This window comes from Trachurus trachurus, assembly GCF_905171665.1.
Source record: "Trachurus trachurus genome assembly, chromosome: 5".
Taxonomy (NCBI): domain Eukaryota; kingdom Metazoa; phylum Chordata; class Actinopteri; order Carangiformes; family Carangidae; genus Trachurus; species Trachurus trachurus.
In genome coordinates, this window is record NC_139896.1 from 8,744,875 (window position 1) to 8,770,654 (window position 25,780).

The following is a 25,780-nucleotide window of genomic DNA, read 5'->3' on the forward strand; positions in this document are numbered from 1 at the left end:
AGCCAATGAGATTCGAGGATACTGCAGAGCCAGAGTGACCTTTATTGGAGTATTTTGACCAACAGTCGCTGTGGCGGCGACTCTGTGCTGTTCTCTCATGACTCTGAGCCGCTGTCACAACGACTGACAGGGCTACTGCAGTTATTTATTCACCCCCCAACCCCTTCTCTAAAGCAGGTGGGAACTGACAGCCGGTGAAAATGGGAGGAAATGGAAGCACGGCCAGAAAAGTGTCATTCGGACTGGACGAAGACGAGAAGGTCACAGTAATTGAAGGAGTGAAGGTAGATATAACGTAACGTAACGTAACTTATCACGCACTAGCCAGAGGGTTTCAATTTGTTTTCAGTTGCAACCGTTTGAGCTAATGAACGATTAGCTTGTTTTTGCGGTGGTGGTTTATCTATCGGGCAAAGCAAGGTGCGCTGGCCGGTTGACAGGTCCCATGTCCTGGGATGAACCCGGTCATGGGACCCCCCCCTCTATCTGTCTGTCCCTCTCTATTCCCAGTGACCGTTACGGCCATGTAAAGGTTAGTAGGCTACTCTTAAAGCGGCTTCACTAACGACGTGTTGATAGTAAAAAATGGCCAATAAAGCAGCACATATACTCAGACATGATGCAGTGACGTTGTAATATATATATTAGCGAAATATTTCCACAACGTGACTTGTATTTTTTAGCTAGTTAGGTGTCCTGTGTCAACTAGGAGTTGTGTTACTGTAGCTGAGGGCACAAAAGACAGCAGTTTCATTTTCATTACCAACACAATTCACTTGTTTCCCACCTGTGAACCTGCACAGTGTCACTGGAGAGTGGGAGAGTAAATTGAATATTGTGTTTATAATGTGAATACACATGCCTATTTAGTAAGGTCAGAGAGGTCAGGCACAGCTGTACAGAAACAAACACATCTGGACCTAAGTAAGTGACTTGCTCAAAGGCACATCTGTAGGCACTAGGCAGGACGGTAGATTCAGTCACTTTATAATCTGCTTCTTACTCAGGGTGTGCAAGTAATATAATGGTTTAAATGGAAACTATTCGATGTTTGCCAATATCATAAAGTTTCGATTGAGGGACCATTGATTGATATGAGATGATATCTGCTGATTTAACACAATAACCTCAGTTCATATCAGATCACAAAAAGCTACTAAAATAAAATTTGGCATTTTTATTTCTGAGCTCAACCAGACATATAAATGGTAAAAACAATCAATTTGTTTCATGAAAACAGGCCTCCTATTCACTATAAAGTACCATATTGTCATTTATTGAGCTTTATAATGTCCACATTCAATAAAAGAAAACTGAAAGATCATTAAATCATTAAAATTTATTTACATTAAAGCAGGGACTCTGTGGAAAACTGACTCCTATTTATAGTCTCAAACAAAATAATTTTAGAATTTAGGAATTAGGAAAACTAATTTATCTGTAAATTAAATATGAAATTGCATCATCCTCAGAACTGCCAGGGGAATTAAAGGCGCATCTTTGATGTTATGTATCAATGTCTGATCATACTTTAAATTTGGATTCATAGTGTTGTTGACTTGTTCATCACTGATATAGATAGATGAATGGTTACAACACTTCTCCTTACCATGCAACACATCCTGCCCTGATGTTTATGTGCTTGTGTTTATTCCCACGCTCCAGCTCTCAGAGGATGTGCTCCGCCGGATGAGGGACGCTCAGAAGTCTGACAGCTCAAAGTCACCATCATCTTTGCAGGACAGTCACAAACCACCACCACCACGTACGTCCCAGTTACAGACCCGTCCTTGTCACTGAGCTCCCATTGGTTGGCCCATTCTGTTGAAACTTTGTTATAGAGGTGCCACTTCAGCTGTAATCATTTTGGTGGCTGCAGCTTGTGGTGCTGCCGTTGTTTTGTTCAGCCCACTGATTTCGGATGGGCAAAATAATAGGAACACTTGCTTATTCTATACCTGACTACATGCTCCAAAATGATCATTCACTTGAATTAATGCTTCTTTACACAGTTTCAACAAAAACTGTACTTTGAAACTTTCATGAATGTATTTACTATTTAATTAATCACCAATGGCTAGGTTTAGCTATAGGCATACTGCCAACTGAGTGATTGTCCACTTACACTAACTGATGTGACTGTACAGTAGGATAAAGGTAAATTTTCCAGCTGTGAGACTTAATTTAGATTGTTCATTATAGAAACAATTGACATTGACTGAGTCACATTTGCACTTTCATCTCAATATTTACACAAGATCTTAGAGTCTGAGAATACAGCTACCTTACTGGGTTGCTCAAATATGTCATTTGGTAATTAAAGTTTGTAAATAATAAAGCTACATTTAGCTGTTTCTGATGGATAATAGTTTAAAAGGCGAACCTATTTTTAGTCAACTTAACACAGATATTTTTTTAAGTCTGATGTCATGCCCATAGAGATTATAATTGGCCAGAACTTAACCCCTTATGTACCGGTTTGTTCCATCTGAGCTAGAACATGATGCATCTTCTTATTGCTTATAACTAACATTAAACCCATTTGAATTTCAGGTCCAAAACCAACGGGACCCTCCAGTAAAGAAATACAGGAAGAACTGCGCAAAGAGTAGGTGTTCACTATCAAGGTTAACCACCTGCCATGAAATTTGCAGGGTTAGGGTTGGGTTAACAATAACAATAAGGGTTAACCCTAACCCTCATGGCTTTAATTATTCATTTATGAGTCAATTAACAATTTATTGTGTATTGTATATTTACCATATGATAATTGTGCATTAATAATGACCAACTTGGAATTTAATAATTAAATAATCACTTAATAACTCCAAAATCATTCCTTGTAAATAAAAGATCGTGCACTGAATCTGATCCTAATGTATACACTCATATATTTAGGGTTGAGCCCTCTGTGTTGACAGAGTCAGCCTCTATCACAGGAGGTGACAGATGTATAACATAGCAGACACATGATACTAACGTGTAATGTTTACAGGGAACACACACTTGCTGAGTGACCTGTAAACACTTGCCTGTCCTGATTTACACTCTCTATATAACGGGCATGCTGCTATGCTGCTGGAATGCTCATATACCATACTGAGTGTCTGTAGATTAACATGTTGGCAGGTCTACTCTGCTCTCACCGTAACGCTGTTTCCTGGAAACTAGTTAGACATAATATACAGCGTATTATACAGCATATTTTATCCTGATTGGTATTTCTTGTGGCAAATACCAGTAATATAATGTGTTCCCAGTGACGTGGGTGTTTGTCATTAACAAATTAGAGAAATAGCCTCATAGCCAAGATGACAGTGGTGTAAACATATATGAACCATATGCCAGTTTAGATAGGAAATATCTTAGTTGATACTGAGTAGAAGAAGCATATAAAACAACCTATAAATACTACTGCTATTTTATATACATTATATCTGTAAAGCTGGCAATGCTGATATGTTATATGTTCAGTCCTTCTGACTTAAAACTACACTAGTTTGTTCATGATAAACCCTAACCTTTTAGATTTTTTTTTTTGCAATACTTGAATTTCACAAAATGATTAATGAATACCACATTACTGAAGCAACGTTTTTTGTTTTAATCCTAAAAATATAGATATTGGTTGTTGCTTCAAACCCTACCAAACAGATGTTAACATGATACACAAAGTGGCTTAGATGAAAACAGTTCATCAATCAATCAATCAATCAATCAATCAATCAATCAATCAATCAATCAATCAATCAATCAATCAATCAATCAATCAATCAATCAATCAATCAATCAATCAATCAATCAATCAATCAATCAATCAATCAATCAAGAACTTTGTTTGTCCCCTAGGGGCAATTAAAAGCAGCACTACTACTGCTTCTTCTTCTCTGCTTTAGCTTTGAGCGGCAGCAGGCCCTGGTGCAGGAGCAGTTGGCCAGATTAGCCCAGAGGGAGAAAGAGACTGTTGGGACTGCAGGCCTGGAGGAGCTGGCGCCCGCGCTCATCATTGAGAGAGGGAAGGTCCATGAAGAACAAGAAAAGGCTAAGTTGCTGGTGAGTAAAATATTTTGAGCCTTCGATAAGGGTCAAACCTTTGTTTTACACTTGTAGGCCTATTGAGCTAGACTTTACTGTGCTCAATATCTCACAAAACTATTGATTCAATGTTGTGATTTTCACTTTACAACTATGCTCTACACTCAATGAATCAGTTGGATAACATACAGTACATGTCATGGTGGAGATAAACAGTATGTGTATTTTGTTTTATGTATATTTATGTGCATTTTATTTAGTTAGAAAATCATTGGTAATACTTATAAACTGGGATGTAAATATGATCATCTGTTTTATGAACTTTGATTTAAGGGACATGAGCAATACATTTTGCACTTATTACAATAAAAGCCACAGGTGTTTCATGTGTTTCTAAACTCTGATGAACTCGTAGCTTGTATGTGAACTGAATATATTGATTGTTGTCTCCATGTAGAAATGGTGACAGCTCTGCTTTCTCATTTCAAATGTGCTTGCACAATATCGTCAGATCCAGAATTCAAACTGATAACATGTCAGTGTGTGGGAGAGAAAGGAGGTGATAATCAGAGAGTTGTTTTGGACTTTGATGGAAAATGAAGGCGTCACTGTTTCACTAAGTTTGACACAAGAGTGGGACACATTCCTGTGTGTGTTTTTGCGTGACATGAAAAGCTAGTGAAGTGTATCAGTGTGTGTGTGTGTAGAAGTAGGATGACAAGACAAAGATGACAAAAAAGTATTCTATCTGTGGTTGTACAGTGTAGAAAATAATTGTTGACCAGACTCTGTCATTGATGACGGGTAAGTTTGACAGGTTTGAGCTTCTTTTATCTTTAGATTAAAGGAAGCTTGGTGTAAAGGTGCAAAGCAGAATTTTTATCTGTTCTTTTAAGTGAAGTAAAGGGTGGTGTTTTTGCTTGCATTCAGGTGATGATAGATTTGAAGTACATGTATGAGTGTGTGTGAGAACTCTAGAGAGCATAACAACTCTAAATCTTACCATCGTCTCTCTCTTCCACATTTTCCTCTTTCTCACCTGTCTGTCTTGACACCTTCATTGTTCCACAGCTTGACTTGACTACTGTCTAAAATGTCACACATGCTTCACAAACCTAACCAAAAGGAAGCTGAAACCTGACAGAATATTCTTCCATGATTAAATGGAAAGATAGGCTTTGTTTCTGTATTATTTGCTTCAACTTTAAAGTAGATTGAAAGGACCAGTGAGTCTGATTCAAGAGTCCCACCATCAAATCTGTGTGCTTAGCAGGTGGTCTTTCCTCTTTCCTCGTATTTTCCATCAACCTTGCTTCCACCGGCAACAACACAGCTGGAGACTTCCAAAAAAAAAAAAAAAAAAAATCTCACCACCTCCATCTCTTTTCCCATTCCACCATAAAACGCTCAACTTTGAGTAGTTTGGGAGCTGCCTTATTTCCCAGAGGAGAAGACAAATACACACACACAGGTATACATTCACACGTGCACACAAACTGATGTGACACTATCACAATACACAAATATATATAGCTAAGCAAACCCCCAGCCTATTCCCCCACATGCACCCTTGGCTCCTCAGCGTGTGTTAGTGTGAGGTGACGAGGAGTTGAGGGAGTTGGGGAGGCAACACCTGTCAAGAGAGCTGAGCTGCTCCCCGCACTGCCTCAGGCTGCCTGTCACAAACACTCACATTAGCCATTTACTCCTGTCTCTGCTCTTACCTCCACCACCGGGACTACTTGTGTGTATGTATATAACTGTGTCTATATGTATATGTGCATGTGCATACCTGTCAATTAAACCAACGCTGTGTCCACTTACATCTTGGCTGAACAATATGAAAAAAAGTTCAATTTTTATTTTTTGGCAGATATTGCACCTGGTTTATGAGTCACAGGTTCCAGTTGAATTTTTTTTTTGCATTTCATTTTCACTTAGAAATGTAATGTTGTTTCGGGCCTTATACCAAAATGGCATGTTCCCTTTTTGTCTGGAGAATATCATTTATATGGCAGGGCGTCTTTAATACTACACTGCCTCATTTATTATCAAAAAACAAACAAAGAACACCCCAAAATATATTGATTAATTGTTGAGTCCAGTTTCCATCAGTCAAGACAATCTTCTCCTAGCATATATTTTATTTTTAATAGCGCTTTAGTGCTAGAGTTGCAGAAATCCGAATCTGGTCATGACAGAGTAGCACTCATAGTTGCCGCACCCATGTCACCTTCAGCCAAATGTCAACTGTTGGACCTGTGTGTGGGATTTAGTGGCATCTTGTGGTGAAGTTGCAGATTGCAATCAATTGATAATCCCCTAATTTCACCCTTACTTTTCCTACTGGTCACCTAAAGACATAAGAGGACCAATCTAAAGCCAGTGTTTGGATGTCCGTTCTTGGCTACTGAAGAAACATGACGGTACCAAAGGGTGACCACTCCCTATGTAGATATAAGTGGCTCATTCTAAACTAAGAGAAACACAATGTTTCCTAAATTACACACTGATGAAAATGTAATTATGAATATTATATATCATTTCTGCCAATAGTATGCTCTGAATTCTGCACATTAATCCTCTAAAGGTTCCCTCCAGACATCATCAGATATTATTCAAAGTTTAATTGCTGGACTGTCTCACTGGAGGTTTCATCTTATCATAACACATCAATGTAAGTTGTAGATTTAGTCTGATTTATCTTTAGGTGGGCCCAGAGAAATCCTCCTCCATCAGCAGATGGATGTGAAACAGCTGTCTAGTGTCAAATTTGAGCAGTTAAGGTCAAACATTCAAGTGAAATAACAATAAGCAAAACACTTCTTTTTTTTAACGGAGGGGGACTTTAAGTTTGTACAGCTGTGTATCTATATTAAACCCAGTCCAGGAAATGTGGCAACCTGTGTGCTCTACAATATTGTAGTTTCTGTACCTTGTTTATTCTTTTTTTTTGCTAACTATTGCTTCTGCACTTTAGTTCCTTCCCCCTGTCCTCCTGCCCTGTCAACTTCTCTCCCTCTCTGCCAAGGTACGCTTACAATTTAGTTTTTTCCAGCCTGTCATCCTACCTTGTTGGGAGACTATATTTAGGTCCTAACAGTTACACATTGAGTGAAGACACGGAGGAGATGACATGTTACATTAACACCTAGTCTCTCCTCCTATCCTTTCTCTCATTAGCACCTCCTGTGTTTGTTTTTCTTCCCCCGACTCATCTCTACCTCAGTGGTGACATTCATGCTGCAAATAAAATGCTATTAGTATGCACAGGCATTCAGTTCTGAGCAACTTTCACACACACACACACACACACACACACACACACACACACACACACACACACACACACACACACACACACACACACACACACACACACACACACACACAGCACAATGAGAGAGACAAAAACAAGCATCTGCTTTAAACTATTCAATTCCAGAAGCTTCCTGGATGGGGGTGAGAAGAGTCGACTTTACTGCCTGTGTGGAGGTCGTGGGTCATTGTTTGTAACCTGCCAGTTTGTTTACTTGTATAGTTTTGTAGATTAAAAGCTCCCTTTTATCTGCTGACTCCAAAAAAAAGGTTATCCACAACAACAGCATGAGAGTGCAGTTTTAATTTTAGATCTGTTTAGCTGAAAGGATAGGTCTGCTGTATGCATTAATGTATATACATTTAAATGACAAAAACAACAGAATCCTTAAATTGAAAACATTAAAAACATGCTTGTGCATATAAACATGTCATAAAGTAAAAACACAAGTTGCTTGTTTCCCATTTGCATATTTGCGCTGAGGCAAGGACTTTAAGCATCGTTACAAACCCAACAATTGCTATTGAGAGTTTGTACTGCATTTTTATGAAATATGCATGTTGTAGTGTTACATGTATATTTGGATACTCCATCCAGAAGTTTAGAAACCCTACAGGCAATTTTCACATCAATTTCAGTGCAGAAAATAGGTCACTCTTTATGCACCATGCTGCTTTGCTCTTTGACACACAAACTTATCACTAATGTTACAAGCTTTTAACATATTAATCAAGCCGATACTTTCCTGCAATCCGTGTTTTCACCCTGATTAAAATATCACAATGCAAATTAAGCCAAAAGATTTTGTTGTAAAGAAAGCAGAGTTTTGTAAAAAGAATTCGACATCTTTAATGAACCAGAAATAATGAAGTCTGCTGTGTTAATCTTATCAGTTATATGAGATTGAATGTGTGATGAGAGGTGTTGTGCCCATTTGGTCACTCCTGATGTCCCTGGTTTCTCACACCTCCTCTTTTCTTTAACACCCCAGCCTGATTGTTGTGTAAGCAGCAAATCAGACAGTCCAGTTATGTTGTGTATCCTGATAAATGACAGTGTCAGGCTGTGCATCTTTTTTAAAAAACAAAGTCAGATATCTCATAGGTTGGTTGGGTTATTGGTTGGTATATCTAGTATTTGGCTAAACAGTGTTGGTGAAGCAATACCATAAATGACCACTAGATGGCATTGTTGAAGCATGTTTGGTTTACCTGGGAATTAAAAAGCAGGATGGATGTGTGGATCTGCACAGCAACATGTGCTCCTGGGCAACATGTTCTCCCAGCATTTATTCCTTCTCCTCTGTCTCTCATCTTTTTATCTTTCTCTTTTCAACCCTGCAGTCCCTGCCCTTCCTCTGTGTGTGTGTGTGTGTGTATGTGTGTGTGCGTGTGTGCGAGAGTGAGTGATGATTCAGAGCGAAGCATTTGACACTGTCCAAAAGAAAGATGATGAAAACCAGGGTGAAAAGCCCAGCATTCATTTAAGTCAGACCTGAAATGACAAACACTCGACCACAGCGGATGTTGCCACACATGTTAACAGTACTGCCCTGACGCTGTGTAGAAACACTAGCACCAAGCACTTGAGGGTAGAGATGTTGTGTTTTGCACTGAATATGCAGCCATTCAGTTGCAAGATGTTCTCACTAACCAGCAGGCCCCCCTGCTGTCTACGTCTGATAGACATTTTGTCAACGATCGCTGAACATTATTCTCTGCTCAGGATTTTTCTACTGTTGTTTTTGCACATTCCCTTACATATATTGATTTTTCCCCCCACTATTATGTTTTTTTAATCGAACATTTCCTTATCTCCTGGTCACACAGTGTTACGTAGATATTTCATCTGAGGTGTGTTTGAAGACTTCATCACACATCAAATCTGTGTGATTTGAAAGCAAATATTACCTCAACATCTCATCCCCCCCCACACTCAACTAACCTGTGGTTACAGCACTCTGTCAATTCAGATCACTTCAGCTGCTCTGAGAGTTTGCTTTCCAGCAGCAGATGGGCATGTTGGTTCAGTTCTCCTCAGTCAATCCTGTAATAATCTCTAGGAGGTTTTTTTTTTCACTTGACCCAAGATGACAGTGTTCATCTAAAATAAGAGCCATGGATCTGCTGTTTCGAAGCAGATCATTGCACATAATTGTTGGGAAGAATACAAGGAAAGGATCATCCTGTAACATTATGTATTCATTCAGTGTTAATTGGCATAGTTGGCACCAGGTGCACACAAGGATATAGATTGAAAAGAAAACCACAGCAGAAGCACCATATATATCAGCCTGGCATTTAAAATGTTCACGTGTACATGAATTTAACACATATTTTTCCTTTGTCTGTACTCGTATTTTTTTTTCTTCATCCACCTGTTAGGGAGGGCTGAGTCTATGATAGTGGGCAAGCAAGCACATGGAAGCCAGAGAGCTTGGAGAAAGAGAAAGATGGTCAGGGATGGGCTGTGGGAGAGAGGAGACTTGGAGCGTGGTGTGGTGTGGTAATAGATTCAGATGTCTGACTCGGACTGCCAGCGAGCTAGATAGTCAACTCTGCTTGTTAGCCAAAGACAGAGGGTGGGAGAGGAGGACAATGGGTTTTAAAAATCCAGAGGAGAAGCAGAGAGCAGAAAGATGGGGAAGAAAAATGAATTGGTACAGTCGGATGAGTGGGTGAACTGCATGGCCACGGCATTTGAGTCTGCTCGTGTGACATAAGTGTGAAGGTGCACATATGGACGGACACACACAGATGGAAACGCTCACTTTCTCTCTCAAAGACACTGACAATGTTTAAAAAAAAAAAGAAAAAAGAAAGAAACGGCAGCTCAGACGCACATTCACACACGGCTAAACCACTTGTTATCAGCTGGTGTAATCACAGACTTGACATCTTTTCTGCATGTTAAAGCAGCTTAGCCCTTTGTGCACGCTCGCACTCACTCACACACACACATACACGTACAGTACTCCCCCATCTTCTCAAGCGATGGTAATTGCTGACGAGCAGAGCGTTCACCGGCTGAGGAGATTTTGATCGGTGCAGAGCTGTGTCTGTGTGTGTGTCTGTGTGTGTGTGTTGGGGGGGGGCACAAATCCTGTTGGTTCAAAGGACAAGTGTGTAGGAGTGGAATACCTCTCCCATCAGAGAGCAGATGTGATGTAATGAGACAGCTGGACAAGACTTATTATCCAGAGGAAAAGTAATGTTTCCCTGATGCTCATTCTCATAGAGGAGAATAATGATTTATGCCGACTGCCGAGACAATCAAAGTGTGGGGTCAAAGATTTGCGATCTTGTGAGATTTCTCATTTTCGCAGCAAATTGTGAGTCTGTTTAAGTTGCATTCATCGCTGTCAAATACAAGCAGTAGACAAACAGTGGGCGTCGATGTTTCTACTCGCTGTATGTAATATTGTATCGGTTCATCCTAAGGAAACGATGCATTCACTAATGAGCCCTGGATTCTTCCTGAATATTGTTTTATTGGAAGGTCGATGGTGAGATTTCAAGCAAAAACCAAACTGTGCGTTCAGTTCGGACCAGTTGATTAAAGACAAACCAGGTGGAACTGCACAGGTGGTCAAAGTGAGACGGCTTTTCTTGACACGCTCCTTCCTGTTGGTGGGTTTAAATAGCTAGATATATATTCAGAAGAATCCACTGTGACCAAACTGTTCCTGTCTGTAGTTGATAAGATTTCTCCAGGGCACTGAGAGCGTTTTGAAACTGATGAGTGGAGAAGTTTGGTCCCTGGACTTAAAAAGTAAAAACTTTGCAGAACGTCACTATTTTCGGCTTAATTGGAAGAAATTGGAGCAAATGAGTGGAAAAGGCAGAAAATGCCTGTGGTGTTTGTTGCTCCCCTCTCCCCCTATCTCCCTCCCTCTCTCTCTCTCTAGCTACTACCTTTTTATTCATTCATCTCACCCTTTATTCTCTTCTCAACAAAACCTGTTCCTCCCGTTCAAATGACATGACACCTCTCTTTCTCCATCCTTCTCCAACCTCCTCTCTCCATCCTCCCCTTAGTGTCTGTCTTCTTCTCTGTCTGTGGTGGGAACAGCCTGATGATGAAGTGTTAATTCATTTAACCTCCCCCAGCTATGTGAGGAGAACACACATTTAATGAGCAAACAGCTAGACTAACCAATTCATGCCTCTGGTGTTTTTACTGTACTGTGTGCGAATACTTAAGTGTGTGTGCAGTGTGTGTTTTAGAAGGTGCATGCAGGTGTGTGTGCATTACCCACAGGTGTTAGTGTGATGATTCATGCATATGGATTTGAGGTGTTTTCTTGATTGAAGCTGTGACTTCGGAGGCTATGTGTTAATACACCTGTAACATTAGATTTAACCCACATTCGATTTCTACTTCGATTCTTTTTTTTTAATTAAAAAGATGACAGTCACATGTCATTCAAGGGGATGCGCACTTTATTTGACACCTGTCATCTGACAGCTACACTGCCATATGCCTGAACACATAGTAAAGGTGTAGTATAGTCGCCTGGATGCTCTGCAAGCAAAAATGTAATAAATAACTGCCTCCCTAGGGAGTTGATGTGAGCCTATGCTGGGAAATGGGACTGTGGCATATGACACATGGATGCACACCCACCTGTGATGATGTGCACTGGCAGTGCCAGTGCGTGGGCTTATGTAGAAAGCAGTGGGTGCAAATGTTGCGTCATGCACCTCCAGTATGTGTTGCCCTTTACTTGGTGTTTGTTCTTTTGTCTGTATGTGTGTGTATGAAAGAGCAGGCAGTGCTGCATGTTGAGATGAGACAATTAACACAAAATGTTAGGTGATATAAATGTGAACACAGATTTGCCACTGAGATATAAACAACGTGCAAGTTATACTGGGAAACAACTCTGTGATTTTAGTGTCTCAGTAAGACTTTCTTATACATTATCAAAGTTTTTCAGTTTTTAACAGTAATAGTTACCTGCAAGAGACGACTGAATGCCATTGCAGGTGTGTACATATATATACGTGTGTGTGTTTGTGTCTGTGTGTATATACCTTGCTGTGGATCGTTCAGTTTGCCTTTGAGGGCAAATCCACACAAACACTCTGGAGTCTCAGCCAAGCATCAGCATCGACCAAACAAGAGCCGGGGTGAAAGCACTCAGCTGTACCCGTGGCATTTATTACTGGCACACATGATGAATGTGCTTACCGTACTTATTCCCACAGAGATATGGAGGACAGGAAGAAAGCTGTCACTGAATTAGCTCCGATTTTCTCCCCCTCTGTCTGTCTTTCTGTCTTCCTCTCTTTCTCTCCATCTCTTCCTCCCTAATTAAAAAGCCAAATCAGGAGTTTGACTGCACAAACTGTGTCTGCCAGTGACATTCTCCAGCCTAATCCTCATTTTAGCCCTCTTTCCTCATCTCCGTCTTTCTCCCTCCTCTCCTGACTCCAAGTGGAAAACCACACCAAAATCTTTTCTCCCCAAACACATAGATTTATTCAAATTTACCATTTGCATAACTCAGTATTTACATAATTGATTTCCAAGGAAGCGTTTCTCACCATGTGAGGTGGTGTTGTAGACCAAAAGGTCTCATCCTGTCACATAAACACACACGTGCATGTGCACATGGATGCGTGTGCCGCGCACAAACACACACGCACACACACACATTCTTAATGGCACATTTTTCTGCCTCTGTTTTTCTGCTTCACTCCCACAGAGAAACACTCACACACACACACACAGACACACACACACACACACAGTCTTGCCAGACCATTGAGGTTTCAAGTTTAAATCAAGCATGAAGCGTTGCCGAGCTGGTGCATCTGGTGACCCTCATGGTACGACCACAGCAAACATAATTCAGCAAAGCATAGCTAATCATATTCATCATTGCAATCCATAAAATCTGTGTATTTATCTCGAAGTGACATCATTAATTTCACCATGTTAGTAAAATATTTTCCCCTTTTCACCTGTGCAGATTTGCAGATGTTCTGGTTCTGGCAGCGTGCACTGATCACAAACCTTAGCTCCCATTTGTCATCCTGACATCATGTGACTTGCTCTTTATTATTGTGCCCCTAAATAGATTTTTGGACCAGGATGAAGCTGATTATGGTTTATGTTTGACAGAAGTTGTTGGTTTGACCATTTTAGAAATCAGAAGTGGTTGTACTTGTTCTGAACAGCTGCACTCAGAGGTCACAGAGCGGGGGCGGAGATGTAATACTGTTTGAATACGGGGATAACTGCACAAGATTTTAGACTTGACTGATTTGTCAAGAATGTACAAAAGACAAGACGCATGGGTGTGAATGTCAGATCGTTTGTTATTGAACGCTACAGAAACTGTTGGACTATGTCAGAAAAAGGCTTTAGGGGGGTGAGTGAGTGAGTGGGTGGGTGGGGGTTTAGAGGGAGGGAAGTACATCTTGTTGTACATCTTTAGACAATGAAGTGAGAAAAATGAAGGGTCATTTTTTTTGGATGGGTAGGTGGTAATTATTGTTAGCATAATTTGTCGATAATACTCTGCTCGGTCCACTGTTCATGATTTGATAAATTTCACTCATAATTTTACCGGCAGCGGCAACGAGTGAGAGATGGGTGTTGTTGCTATGGTTACCTACAGTTTGACATATTATCCACACGCACCGTTTTTAGAGATGTGCTTAAACCTGAATTACTTTGAAGGGATTTTGTTATGTGATTTTTATTTTCACTTGCCTGTGATTCACTGATGTTAATTATGTTTACCCAAGTATAGTTAACTTGATTAATAACACATTAGGAGGGTTATGGTCATAATATAATCTCGGTGAATGTTTCAGCCTTTAGTCTGTTTGGAATATTTCACCGGCTGTGTTTTTGCTAGCTCAGTTGATTCAGACTCGTAATGTTCAGACTGCGGTTGCTGACTGCCGGTCTCCGGAGAGCACCAAAACAATGAGTGGATGTACCTGGAAGGCCATTGTCCGCTACGGCCCATGGACTGCACCGAAACTACTTGGGTGTGTGTGTGTTTGTCTGTATCTGTATCACAACAAGCCCCCACACCTCTCCTCTAAAGTCTATCGTCTATGGAAATGGGACCTCCACACTCCTGTGAACACGCTGTGGGAGGCCATAGACACACACACACACACACACACAGAGGCAGACTCAGCCACAGACTCAGTATAGGGCCAGCCACTGAAGAGCGGGAAGGTTAAACAGATGGCATCGGCTGTATCCGTTACACAGATTACTCAACACACAGACACTCTGGAGCAACTGGCTTTGTGAGCTCACCTCATTTAACTGAATGGTGTCTTTATGAGGCATGGCAACATTAGAGCCACCCACTGCTCTAATCTATCCCTTTCTGTTTTGTGTCTAAAGCCGGACTGGGAGCACTTGGTTTGAGTGGGCAAAGCTAGACACACCCAAATATGCTGCTGCCCCTGTGTGTGTCTGTGTGTTGTAATACTTCATCTCAATGATATTTGATATGGTGGTGAGAGATGTATTGTTACATATTGTACTTTCAACTTTTCAGTCGTATAACGTTTTATGGCTGCGTTCAAGACTCACACATTTACAAGTCTGTAAATTATTATGTGAAGAACACATAGTAAGCTGTAGTCTTCCAAGTCCTGCTAAGAGCTGCTGTAAAACAGGCAATAAACACACACCCGCATAACTGCCTTTTAAATATTAATGTGCAAGGCTAAAAATGAACGCTTATACCAGTAGTAAAACTGAACTTTGAAATAAAAATACATAGTTTGTTTTTAAAACGTTTGTGTTTGGATTTTTATTGTGTACTTAAGATATACTTAACAAAGCAAAATTCATTTGTTAGTAGGCTTTGTGCAAAGACGCACCATGTGGCATACAAGCACAAAGATGTTTTTACAAGTAGCGTTTTCTGACCAAGACAGTTGTATGGGTGTGGATACAAGGCTATATGGAAACAATTGCCTGTGCCACCAGTTTGACCCAATGTAGAGAGATTACTCAGAAGAATAGCACGTCGTGTTGTTTCATCCTCTTTGCAAACCAGTAAGTTATCTGGTCCCAGACTGCATGTCCTGACACGCTCAATTCATTATGTGACTGATGATGGAGATTACAAATGTATTCCATGCAACATTTGCAACTCAACATTTGGCAAATTAGTTTTTTTTGTAACTAACAATTAGTCCTCAGCCTAACATTCAACTTGTATGTGATGGTTTTGATTACAGTTCTACTAACCTTGTGCCCTCTTTGTTACCCCCCTTTTGCAATTATTTCTTTCATTGTTATCTCTGCTTGCACTCTCGCCCCCCCCTCTATATCAGCTGTTTCTTTATTCATCTTTACTTCATCTCCCCTTTTCTTTCCCTCATTATGCTCATCTTTTATCCTCCTCCTCTCCGACTCTATCATCATCCCTTCTTGTGCCTTCCTTGTGCCTTCTGCTGCCTTGCTAACCACTGTCCCCTTGCTCTCTCCTAGCCAGCAGATTTGGATGTTTGGGTAAGCAACACTGCCATTGCTGCTTTCTCCTATTTTTTTTAAGCTTTTTGTTGTTGCTCTCTCTCTCCCTCTCTGTCTACCTCTCTACCTCTTCCTTTCCCTCTCTCACTCTCTCACTTCTCTATTCAAATGTCATGTTTTCATTGTGCATTAAAGCGAGGCCGTGAGTGTGCTGCCGCCACCATTCCACACAACAACACTTTGGGAGGTATTCAGCTAGAAAATTACACATCATCTGTGCTGCTGGCAGAGGTGATTTTACACACACACAAACAGTGCATTCGCAAAGTATTCAGACCCCTTCACTTTTTTTTCACATTTTGTTATGTCGCAGCCTTATGCTGAAGTCATTTTAATTCATTTTTTTCCCTCATCAATCTCCACTCAATACCCCATAATTACAAAGCAAAAACATAATTTTAGACATACTTGCAACTTTATTAAAAAGGAGAAATTGAAAGATCACTTTTCAGACCCTCTCCTCAGTACTTAACTGAAGCACCTTTGGCAGTGATTACAGCCGTCATCATGAGTATGACACGACAAGCTGTGCACACCTGGGTTTGGAGATTTTCTGCCATTCTTCTCTGCAGTTCCTCTCAGGATCTGTCAGGTTGGGTACTGTCAGCTGACAGCCACTTCCAGGTTTCTCCAGGGATGTTCGTTTGGGTTCAAGTCAGAATAGTGTGGCTGGAAGACTCAACAACGTTCACAGAGTTGTCCTTCATCCGCTCTTCGGTGTGATCTTAGTGTCATTATCCTGATGGACAGGTAACCTTCAGCCCAGTCTGAGGTCCTGCGTGCACTGAACCAGGTTTTCATAGAGGATATTTCTGTGCGTTCCTCTGTTCAGCTTTCTGTCAAATCTTAACCTTTTTAATTGTCCCTACCACTCAAGAACATCACCACAGCATGACACGGCCACCACCATGCTCCGTCTGACTACCAAGCTCAGGTTGGTGGAGTGCTGCAGTGAAAGTCGTCCCCCTGGAAGTTTCTCTAGTCACTGGATCTCTGGATGGTCACCGTCACTCCCAGCTAGAGTGACCACTGATCATCTCTCTTATTAGGGTCTTTCTCTTATTATTACTAAATTTGCTCAGGTGTGTTGTTGTTCCATACTCCTTCCCAGGATCTGTTTCTTGTCGCAATCTTGTCCCTGTCCTGTGCTGGTAGTTCCCCTTCACTTTGCCGCTTGGCCTTTGCTCTGATATTGACATTATAGAGCAGCATCTCAAAGATAATCAAGAAAAATGGGAGCTTAGATTAATTCCACAAATCACAGCAAAGGGTATGAATATTTCTTTAAAATTAAAATTGTAGTTTTTCTTTTTCTAAATTACTTTTTTTTTTTTTTTTACATATTCACAGAGTATCGTATGTAGATTGATGAGCGTAAAATGAATTGAATTTAAATAATTTCGAGCTACAAGATGACAAAAAGTGAGAATACTTTCTGGATGCACCGTACTCACACAGCTCTTAAACATCAAACATCTGCTGTAGAAAGTAAAAAGTGCAGTAAGCGCAGTATAGGGATTTGCCGATGTGCTCTTTGGGGATGCATGGGCCTTTTAAGTGAGGATAAGATTAGATTGGATTTAATACATGTAATGTCGATGTGTGTGTGTGTGTGTGTGTGTGCCGGCATGTGTATGTACACCTGTATTAAGAATATCAGTTGAGAGCAGAGAGGATCAGTAGATCAGCCTGAGAAGATGCCGTTGCTCCATCAGATCTCTATCACATTCTCTAATGCACAACTTGGGTACAACAATCCGTCGCCATTACACGATCACACAAAATGTGTGTCTGTGTGTGCCTGGTTGTATGTTGTAATACAAAATAATTACATTTTTAAATGCTACATAAATCCACACCCCATTGCTGCCTTTTGCTACTTTACCCCGTTCAGCTTCACTGTGTTCATACACCATATTATGTTCACAGTGCTGTTGTACAACCTCCCTCATTATCCTTATGGGTTAGAAACAGTGTGTGCTCATAAGCCCTAGTACTGATTGATTTGTGTATTTAATTCTTGTACTTTGGATCTAATTTAAACTTCTAAGGGAATGTGTTGATTCCAAAGAGACGTCCACCAGTCTGTGTTCACCATGTGCACGTTATCTTTCCTTTTATGCATTTCAGCCATTATGTGTGATTCAGATTGTGCAGCTGTTTAATGTTCAGGTCCTTCTTTATCTATTGCACACTCTCCACAGCATGACCAAACTTCTGACAGATGCGTTCAGGCACTAAGATCCTACACCAAGCTGCAAGTTTTTTATCCAGCTCACTGCCCTTCATATTGGGTTTAGTGGGTTCAAATCTGCCAATTTTCTATGTTATATGAATCATGAAAACATAGATTTAATATTTTGTTTCATATCAAGAAACTTCATGTGATCTATATAGGTAAAAGGAGGTTTTTATACGCACATCATGCTGTAGGCTATTGAGGTGCAGTGCCTGGCACCTGATGAAGACCACACATGGTCGAAAACGTTTGTGCTGAATAAATCACTGTGACCTCCTGCAAGAGTGTGCGGGCAACCCTCTCATCTATATAGGTAAACAAATCACTGTCAGTGTGTGTGCAAAAAAGTTAAAAAATGTAAATCTGCACTGTAATATTATGATTGGATTAACTCAAATGACATTGGTCAGTGATGCTGTTGGCATGGTGAAGGATCAAGGTAGGTTAGTGTGCTTGCTGTGCAGCTAAACTGCTATTATCTTCAATTTCAAATGTTCACATATCTATTGATTATCCCTCTCTCTAATTTCCTTTTTTTTCCATAGGTCCTCATTATTCTTTATTATTATATTACAGTTAATATTTATCATACATTTAATCTTCTCATTCCATTCTATGCTACTGTGTTATAATTCTGCCACACTGTGAAGCCATATCCTGCTAAAACAAAGTGGCTCCATCGTGAAAGTCATACTGCATCTTCTGGTGAATCTTTCCTCAAAGTGAATGTTTTATTTAAAATCCCTAGTGCATGTGCAGTTACAACCTCAAGCTCCACTGGCAACTTGTTTTCACAGCGTTTCTTTCTGACGTCTGCCTCCTATCTTCTTCTGCTTGCATGATGCTCCGCCATTGGCCCAAACTATGGGTCTTCAGCCTTCAGCCAATCTGCTGCCTGTCAAAGCTTGGCTCAGCGGGCTTATTAAAGTGTTTCACCTCATCATAATGCCAGCAACGCCATGTCCACCCTTGCTGCCACTGTGCCAGCTACATGCCACCACAGTAGTTTTGTAAGTTCTGTTAGATACTGTAGACTCCCTATTTAAAAAGCCATTTTGTTGTGTTTTCCATGAAGTTTAGATGTGATGTCCTTTCCTTTCCATGAATGGTATCTTTGATTTTCCATCAAGCATCATATATTCATAACGATATCATAATGTACCCATGAAGAAGTGCATGGATGAAGAAACACATCTTAAGTTATTGCAATAATAATATACATCAAAAACAAAAACTTGCCATTTGTCGCTATAGCCGCACACTTCAGGAGGGTATAGATAACTTCTACATTGGTTTCCAAAATTGTTGTGGACATAAGTTTGTTGTTAGATGAAAACTTTTCAATGTTTTGCAGAAAAGTTGTATCCCAACATAAGTTAGCAATGCTTTAGCTGATACTGTAGGTCAGTTACATCATGTTCACACAGGACTGAAAATGGTTCCAGTAAACACTCTGAAGCTGTGTTTTGTAGGTTGTCAAACATAATAATATTATATGATATGACTTTAATATGTTTTTTGTTACTGGAATATGAAATAGAGTTGACTGATATTTGATACCATAGTTGTTTTGTCCTTTAGTTTTGTCTTTCCACTGTAATTGTTGTGTGTTGTCTGTTGAACAGTGAAAGTTGCCTTATTCCTTCTTTCCCCAACATTTACCTGTCACTGGTGTCCACTGTATGAAATTGAATGTGCTGCTATATCCCATTACCCTTAGCATTATTTTACTCACTTAGTGACTATGTCAACTTAAACATGGTAAAATGAAAATTCGTATTTATTAAATGGACCACAAAATGATTTCCTTCTCCTAATTTCCCAGCCAGTCAAAATTAAGTATTTATACAGACCTATACAGGTTTATATTCGTTTAGTAAGTTGTCAGGTGTAAATAATGAAATTACTTCCTTACTGTATATTCTTTTTTTTAACTCTTATGTTTCATCTTCCTCTCCTTGTTCTTCAGGCCAAACGACTGGATAACAAAGAGAAAGAACTGGCCAGCATCTCCAGCTTCTATAAGGATCAACTAGAAATACTAGAGAAAAAGGTAAGGAGTGGTTTTCCATCGTATAAACAGGCATACCATGAAAAGGAATGGCGCTCATATAAACATGTGTCCTTCAATGTGTACATTAATTGCATCCCAGGATGTTCAATTAAAAAGAAAGTAGTTTTGAAAAGTGAGACCTGCTCTATGAAATCATAGAGGAGCTGACATTAGTTTATGTAAATCAGTGAGTCTGGCCATCTTCCTTTTCATCATTTTCTTTGAGATTTTTTGTGGCGGTTTAGAAAGCAAGATACTAGCACTTAAAATTTTTGACATGTATAACTGGAGACCTCACTAATGAGATAAAAACATCTTGTAGGCTTTCACTAAAAAGAAGTCTTAACACATCAGGAATAGCAAAACAAGTCTTAAGGTGACATATTACTCAGGCTCCTTGGAGAGTAAAATCTTGTTGAGACAGAAGACACTCTTTCCTATCTTGGAAATGTCAAGCCCACATACTGGTGTCTAAATGTAAATGTAAATGAATTGAAAGTTTCAGCAGACGGATGAGAGTCACGACTCTCTGTTGATGGACCAGCACTCAAGAGAGTTTTCACAGCGCGGCCTCTCAGAGAGCTTCACTTGCCTAATCAAATGTACTGTGCTTTTCTCATCACTATGTCCTTTTGCAACTCAGTCTTTTTCACAAAATATATATATAAAAAAAGAAAGAATAAGAGCAGTTTGTTGGGTGCTTTTAAGAAATTATGACCTGTGTTCCCTCCACCTGAACACTAATGCACAGTTGATATTTTGCACCCTTTAAAAGCCACTAGCACTGTTGTTTGCTTGCTTTATAATGAGTAAACTTGTGTTTGTGCAAAGATTTGTGAGAAGCAAGGTTGGTGCTGGTGTGTAATTGTAGGGGAGGGAAAAAACACTACATTAAGCTCTTAATTATAAGCAGAATTAAAGGACAAACCAGACATGAAAGTAAAAATGCAGGTTGCAAGTTAAGGAAATAAAGGAATGAAACTGAGGAAAATGTAGATGACAAGCACACTGAAGGTAGAATCTGCTGGATGAACAAAGAATACGTGAAGGAAAAATGAAAAATGTTATTGAAAACAATATCATAATAATGGTGAAAAGGCACAGATAGACACACATATGCACTCCAGACACCCTCCCCACCTCACCCCATTTTTCTCACACCCTCAATTCTCCCTACAGTATTCAGGAGACACTCCTTGGGACTTGACTCCCCCACCTCCCCTTTCCCCGTCTCTCTCCTTCCCTCCGGCGGGGCCCATCAGGCAGACTGAGGACCTTATCTAGTCCCTGGCACTCGCCTCCTTTAGGCCTCTGAGAAAACCTTTTACATAGCCAAGTTAAATGGAGGAGCCCCTTGCACACCATACAGCAAGCAGCACACACTGCAATGCTTGACGGAAGAGACTGATTGGCAGAAGAGCGGAGGATGCTCTATCTTCCTCCGTTCGCCGCCGCAGTCCCTTTTTCTATCACTTTTTTCACCCCTCACTTGCTTGCAGCTGACCTGCATTTGGATGAGGGAGTGAGAAAGAGGAGGACTGAGAGCAAGAGATAAAGAGGCTATATGGACTGAGCATTAAACAGACGGTTTATCCTGAGCCGGCGTCCATCTCCCTTCTTCTCTTCCCTCATTTCCCCCATCTAGCCTTCCATTCATCCAGGCCTCCTTTCATGCATCTCTCCTTTCCCCTGCTTATCTTTCCTTCTTTCACTCTCTCATACCTGTGGCAAATTCCAGTTGGGTCAAAATAAATGGCCACTTAAAAGTTGAATTGTGGCTGACACATAGCATAAACATAAGTGCAAAACACAAATTCACACAGTAATATGTCTCACTTTTCACATAAATAATGAAAGCTTTACATTGCTCCATCTGTGCTTCCCTCGCTGTTTATCCCATATGGTGTCAGATCCTGCTGTATTAGTGCATTGCAGCAGAGATTTCAAGGTGATGAATGAAATTGTCTAAATATATATTAAATATAAACAGTGCCATACCATTTTGTGCAGTAAAGAAATAGACTCACGAGCGCTCATGTTCATGCAGTTTAGTTTTGGTGTCTTGATGATCACAAGCAGAGATTTAAATCAAATGTAAGAGCAGCCAGATTAGAGGGAGAATCCACTGGTAATTGGTGTGTGATCTTCCTCTGAATCAACAATTTACTCTGGCTTAGCAGCAGCCCTTTCTAATAGGCTAATAATTGTGTGTGTGTAACCATGTGCGTGTTTGTGTATGTGACTGATTACCTGTATGAAAACACACACAAACACTCTCTGTGGTGGCCAGTTTGCCGAAGGGATGAATGATGATAACAGACTTGTAGTGTGTTTGTGTACAGGCTGCGGATGCTGTCCGAGTCCCACGACTGGCACAAATCAGAAAGCAGCTTGCAGTGTGTGTGTGTGTGTGTGTGTGTGTGTGTGGTCATTGAGACAGGTTTGTGCACTTCCTGTCACTTCAAAAGTAATTGTGATGGAGTGACCAGGCGCTGCACAAGTTAGCAATTCCCCTCTTCCTCACAACAGAAGACATCCCAAGTGAAACAAGCCCAAACATCCCACTACATCTTCCATGTCTCCTCTCCTCCTCCTCCTCCTCCTCTCTCTCCCTCCCTCCCTCTCTCTCTCTGGTTTATTTGTGGAAGCCCCTCTAATCTCTGCGCAGTGTACAGGTGGAGTATATCTGTCTTCATGTGGCAACATACCCTGTGACTCTGTAAACAAGTCTCAGTTTAAAATTCACCTCTTTTAATCCCCTCTTCTCCCCTTTGTTGACTGCTGCCTCTGAAAAAAAAAAAAAATTAATCCGCCTTCGTCCAAGTGTAGAGCGTGAAGCAACCCCTCCCTCAAAATCCTGACATCAGCCCATCTCAATCCACGGCTCCTGGAGGGTGTTCAGACGAGTGTGCGTGCAAGGATCATTTGAGCACAAGCATTCAAATACAAACACAGATTTAGTCACACACCTGCACGTATGCAAGCTTACACACACGCACACACATGCGGCACACGTGCAAACCACACTAATCCCCTCCATGAGCCTTTCCAGCACCCCCAAAACCTTGCTTTCCCCCATTGAGAGTTATCATCCTCCCCCTCTCTGTCTCTCCACATTGGGCTTTTGTCCCCATGGGTGCAAATGGCTGGGAAGAGCTCAGAGTATGTATGCCAGTGATAGTGCTGCCACTTCTCTGGTGTCATGAGAGCTGAGCTGGGGCTGTTGCTCAGGGTCTGGTCTGTCAATAGACACAAAAACATGTTGATACACACAAAAACAACACACAAGCTTGCAGTCCCCCAACCCTCTAAAAAAATTAACAGGATAAGCTGAACCTGCCAGTCCAAACACTACTTTCACACCTCCATTATCCTCATTGTCCCCGTATTCCCCAGTTTTATTCGCAAGAGCAGAGTCGTGATAGTAGTACTTGTACGAGGTCCCTCCCATAACCATCAAATTACCCATGTTTTTCTCTCTCCATGCATGAAATACACAGAGTGTTGTTACTGCTAGTTTGCATTTGTGTGTTTTCTCTGAGACAGAAGAGATGCTTTGGCCAGAACGGGAAAATGCGAATTGGTTCCCGTTTAGAAGAAGCTCCAAAAAGTGAGATTCACAGTAATCTCTCCAAAGCACATTATTTACAAGTTTCTGATTTATGTTGGACTCATGGAAGAGGGAATGTGTGTGACTTGGCAACACTGGCAAAAATGTGTATTCACAAAGCAATATTTTAAAGCAGTAGTGCCAATTTAACAGATTTGGCATTTGTTGTCAATTCATACTGTCAAATTACATGAATCTCATGTTTTGTTTTGTTTTTTATGAATGTTGCAGCCCTTCAGTATGTAGTAGAGCATCAGTTGCCCAGGTTACTATCTAATATTAAAATCTCTTGTTAGCTTTAAAGCCAGACAGGTAGCTTTAGCAGTCAGTTTTTTCCTTAGATGGGAGATTGAAATTGGAAATGGAGGTTTTGCTGATGGATGTGTTTTCACATGTCCCATTTTTCAATCATCCAGTTTCGTATTTACTACATTCCCTGCTCTTGCTAACTCTTATGGTCTTGGTAGAGTGCAAACAGGGAAAAGGGGAAGAGAAGGCATTTGTTAATCCTTTTCTAAGTGGAAGTGGATCTGGACCGTTCCAAACCTTCAAGCTAGAGTCTGAAATAAACCAATTGAGAAAAGTTCACTTTACCTTGCTGATGCCATACTCTCTCTGTCCTGCATAATCAGAGGCACCATTGGGTTTATACCCCTGTGGAGTCCGTATTTAAAAAAAAAAAAAATCTTGGCTCAAACACTGGATGTCCCACAAGGCAACCACCACAGACTTTCAAGTTTCAGCTCAGCTATCCTCTGAGTGTTCCCACTGAGCCCTTGACCTGAGGCTGAAGGCTAAGTTGCTAACATGTGGCTAACTTCCTGCCACATATTCCCCTAGAGCTAGGCTAAGTATTAGCTTACTCTTCTCCAACAAGAAGTGATACTTACTGTCTCTTTAATGTCCAGAAATCCAGGATTTGATTTCTTACACTTTCCCATTGAAGCATTAAATGGTAATGTTTAGTTCTCAGAACATTAATGAAACATCTGAGCAAACGCCCTGAGCTCTTGAACTGTCTTTTACTCTCAAGGTTCATGATACTGGGATGAAGCATACTTGACCTCCAGTCTTTGGCGCTGCATACGTTACCCCCTTGCCGAGGTGTGGTATTTAAGCCTAGTCCACACATTGGCATTGGGGAGACTTAGTGGCAACAGGAGTCTAATCCTGACTCCTTTCCCTAGATAATCCAATGTAACACAGCCAGAAGACATAACTGGCAGGGATAAAGCCTTACACCTAGGGATGTTTGGCATTTCCACATTCTGAATTACCGTGACAGTCAAAAGGAACACAAACTCAGATAACGAAAGGTAAACAGGAGATGGTTGCGCTATTAATTTCTCCTCTGATGTACATTGTCTTTAGCTTGTTTCCAGACATTTTCCAGTTTCTCTTTCAGCTGTGTGCCAGTCAGAGCTTTGTTGGCAGATTTAGGAACGAGGATGTCATCCTCTCCTGTGCCAAAGCCTGAAAAATCTTTACCAGGGATGGCAATAAGTAGATGAGGTAGACAATGTTATGAACAGAAATAATAACAGACAATTAACTGCAGCAGTTTCTTATCATATTGATAAGAAACTGGCATTGAAGGGGCAGATAATATACTTTCTATTTTACAATTCTTTCTTTAAAGAACAGCAGAGGGAACGATGAAGGGGCAGATTATTACATTGTAGGGGACACCGGCAGAAAGGATTAGGGAAAAAACATGCCTATGACATTGCTTGAGTTTTACCAGACACCAGACATCCAGATCAGGGAAAGCATGTCTGTGGATCAACGTGAAATAATAAGATATGAAATGACTAGGGGGCACTGGGGGAGTAGAGAGCTAGGGATTGTGGAGGAGGTTTGTGTTTGATCCCATCTCTTTCCCTACTCAGTCACTTCACTTTATCTTTCTCTCCTATCACCCCATCTATTGGGAATATGAGGAATAATTAAGTAAAAGCATGTGCGCCACCATTATTGGTTTAAAATGGTGATTTACTGTGAAGA

The 25,780-nt window shown here is 40.7% G+C and overlaps 1 protein-coding gene across 1 annotated transcript in view; it reads left to right on the forward strand.

Moving 5' to 3' along the window:
* Nucleotides 1-35: 35 nt before the first annotated feature.
* chchd6b (coiled-coil-helix-coiled-coil-helix domain containing 6b) overlaps nt 36-25,780 on the forward strand; it is a 51,552-nt gene continuing 25,807 nt past the window's right edge. The window contains exons 1-5 of the mRNA XM_083972801.1: nt 36-284; nt 1,666-1,765; nt 2,554-2,608; nt 3,897-4,053; nt 20,083-20,166. Of these exons, the coding sequence (XP_083828927.1) occupies nt 201-284; nt 1,666-1,765; nt 2,554-2,608; nt 3,897-4,053; nt 20,083-20,166 (480 nt within the window). The 5' untranslated portion in view covers nt 36-200. The remainder of the gene's footprint in view (nt 285-1,665; nt 1,766-2,553; nt 2,609-3,896; nt 4,054-20,082; nt 20,167-25,780) is intronic.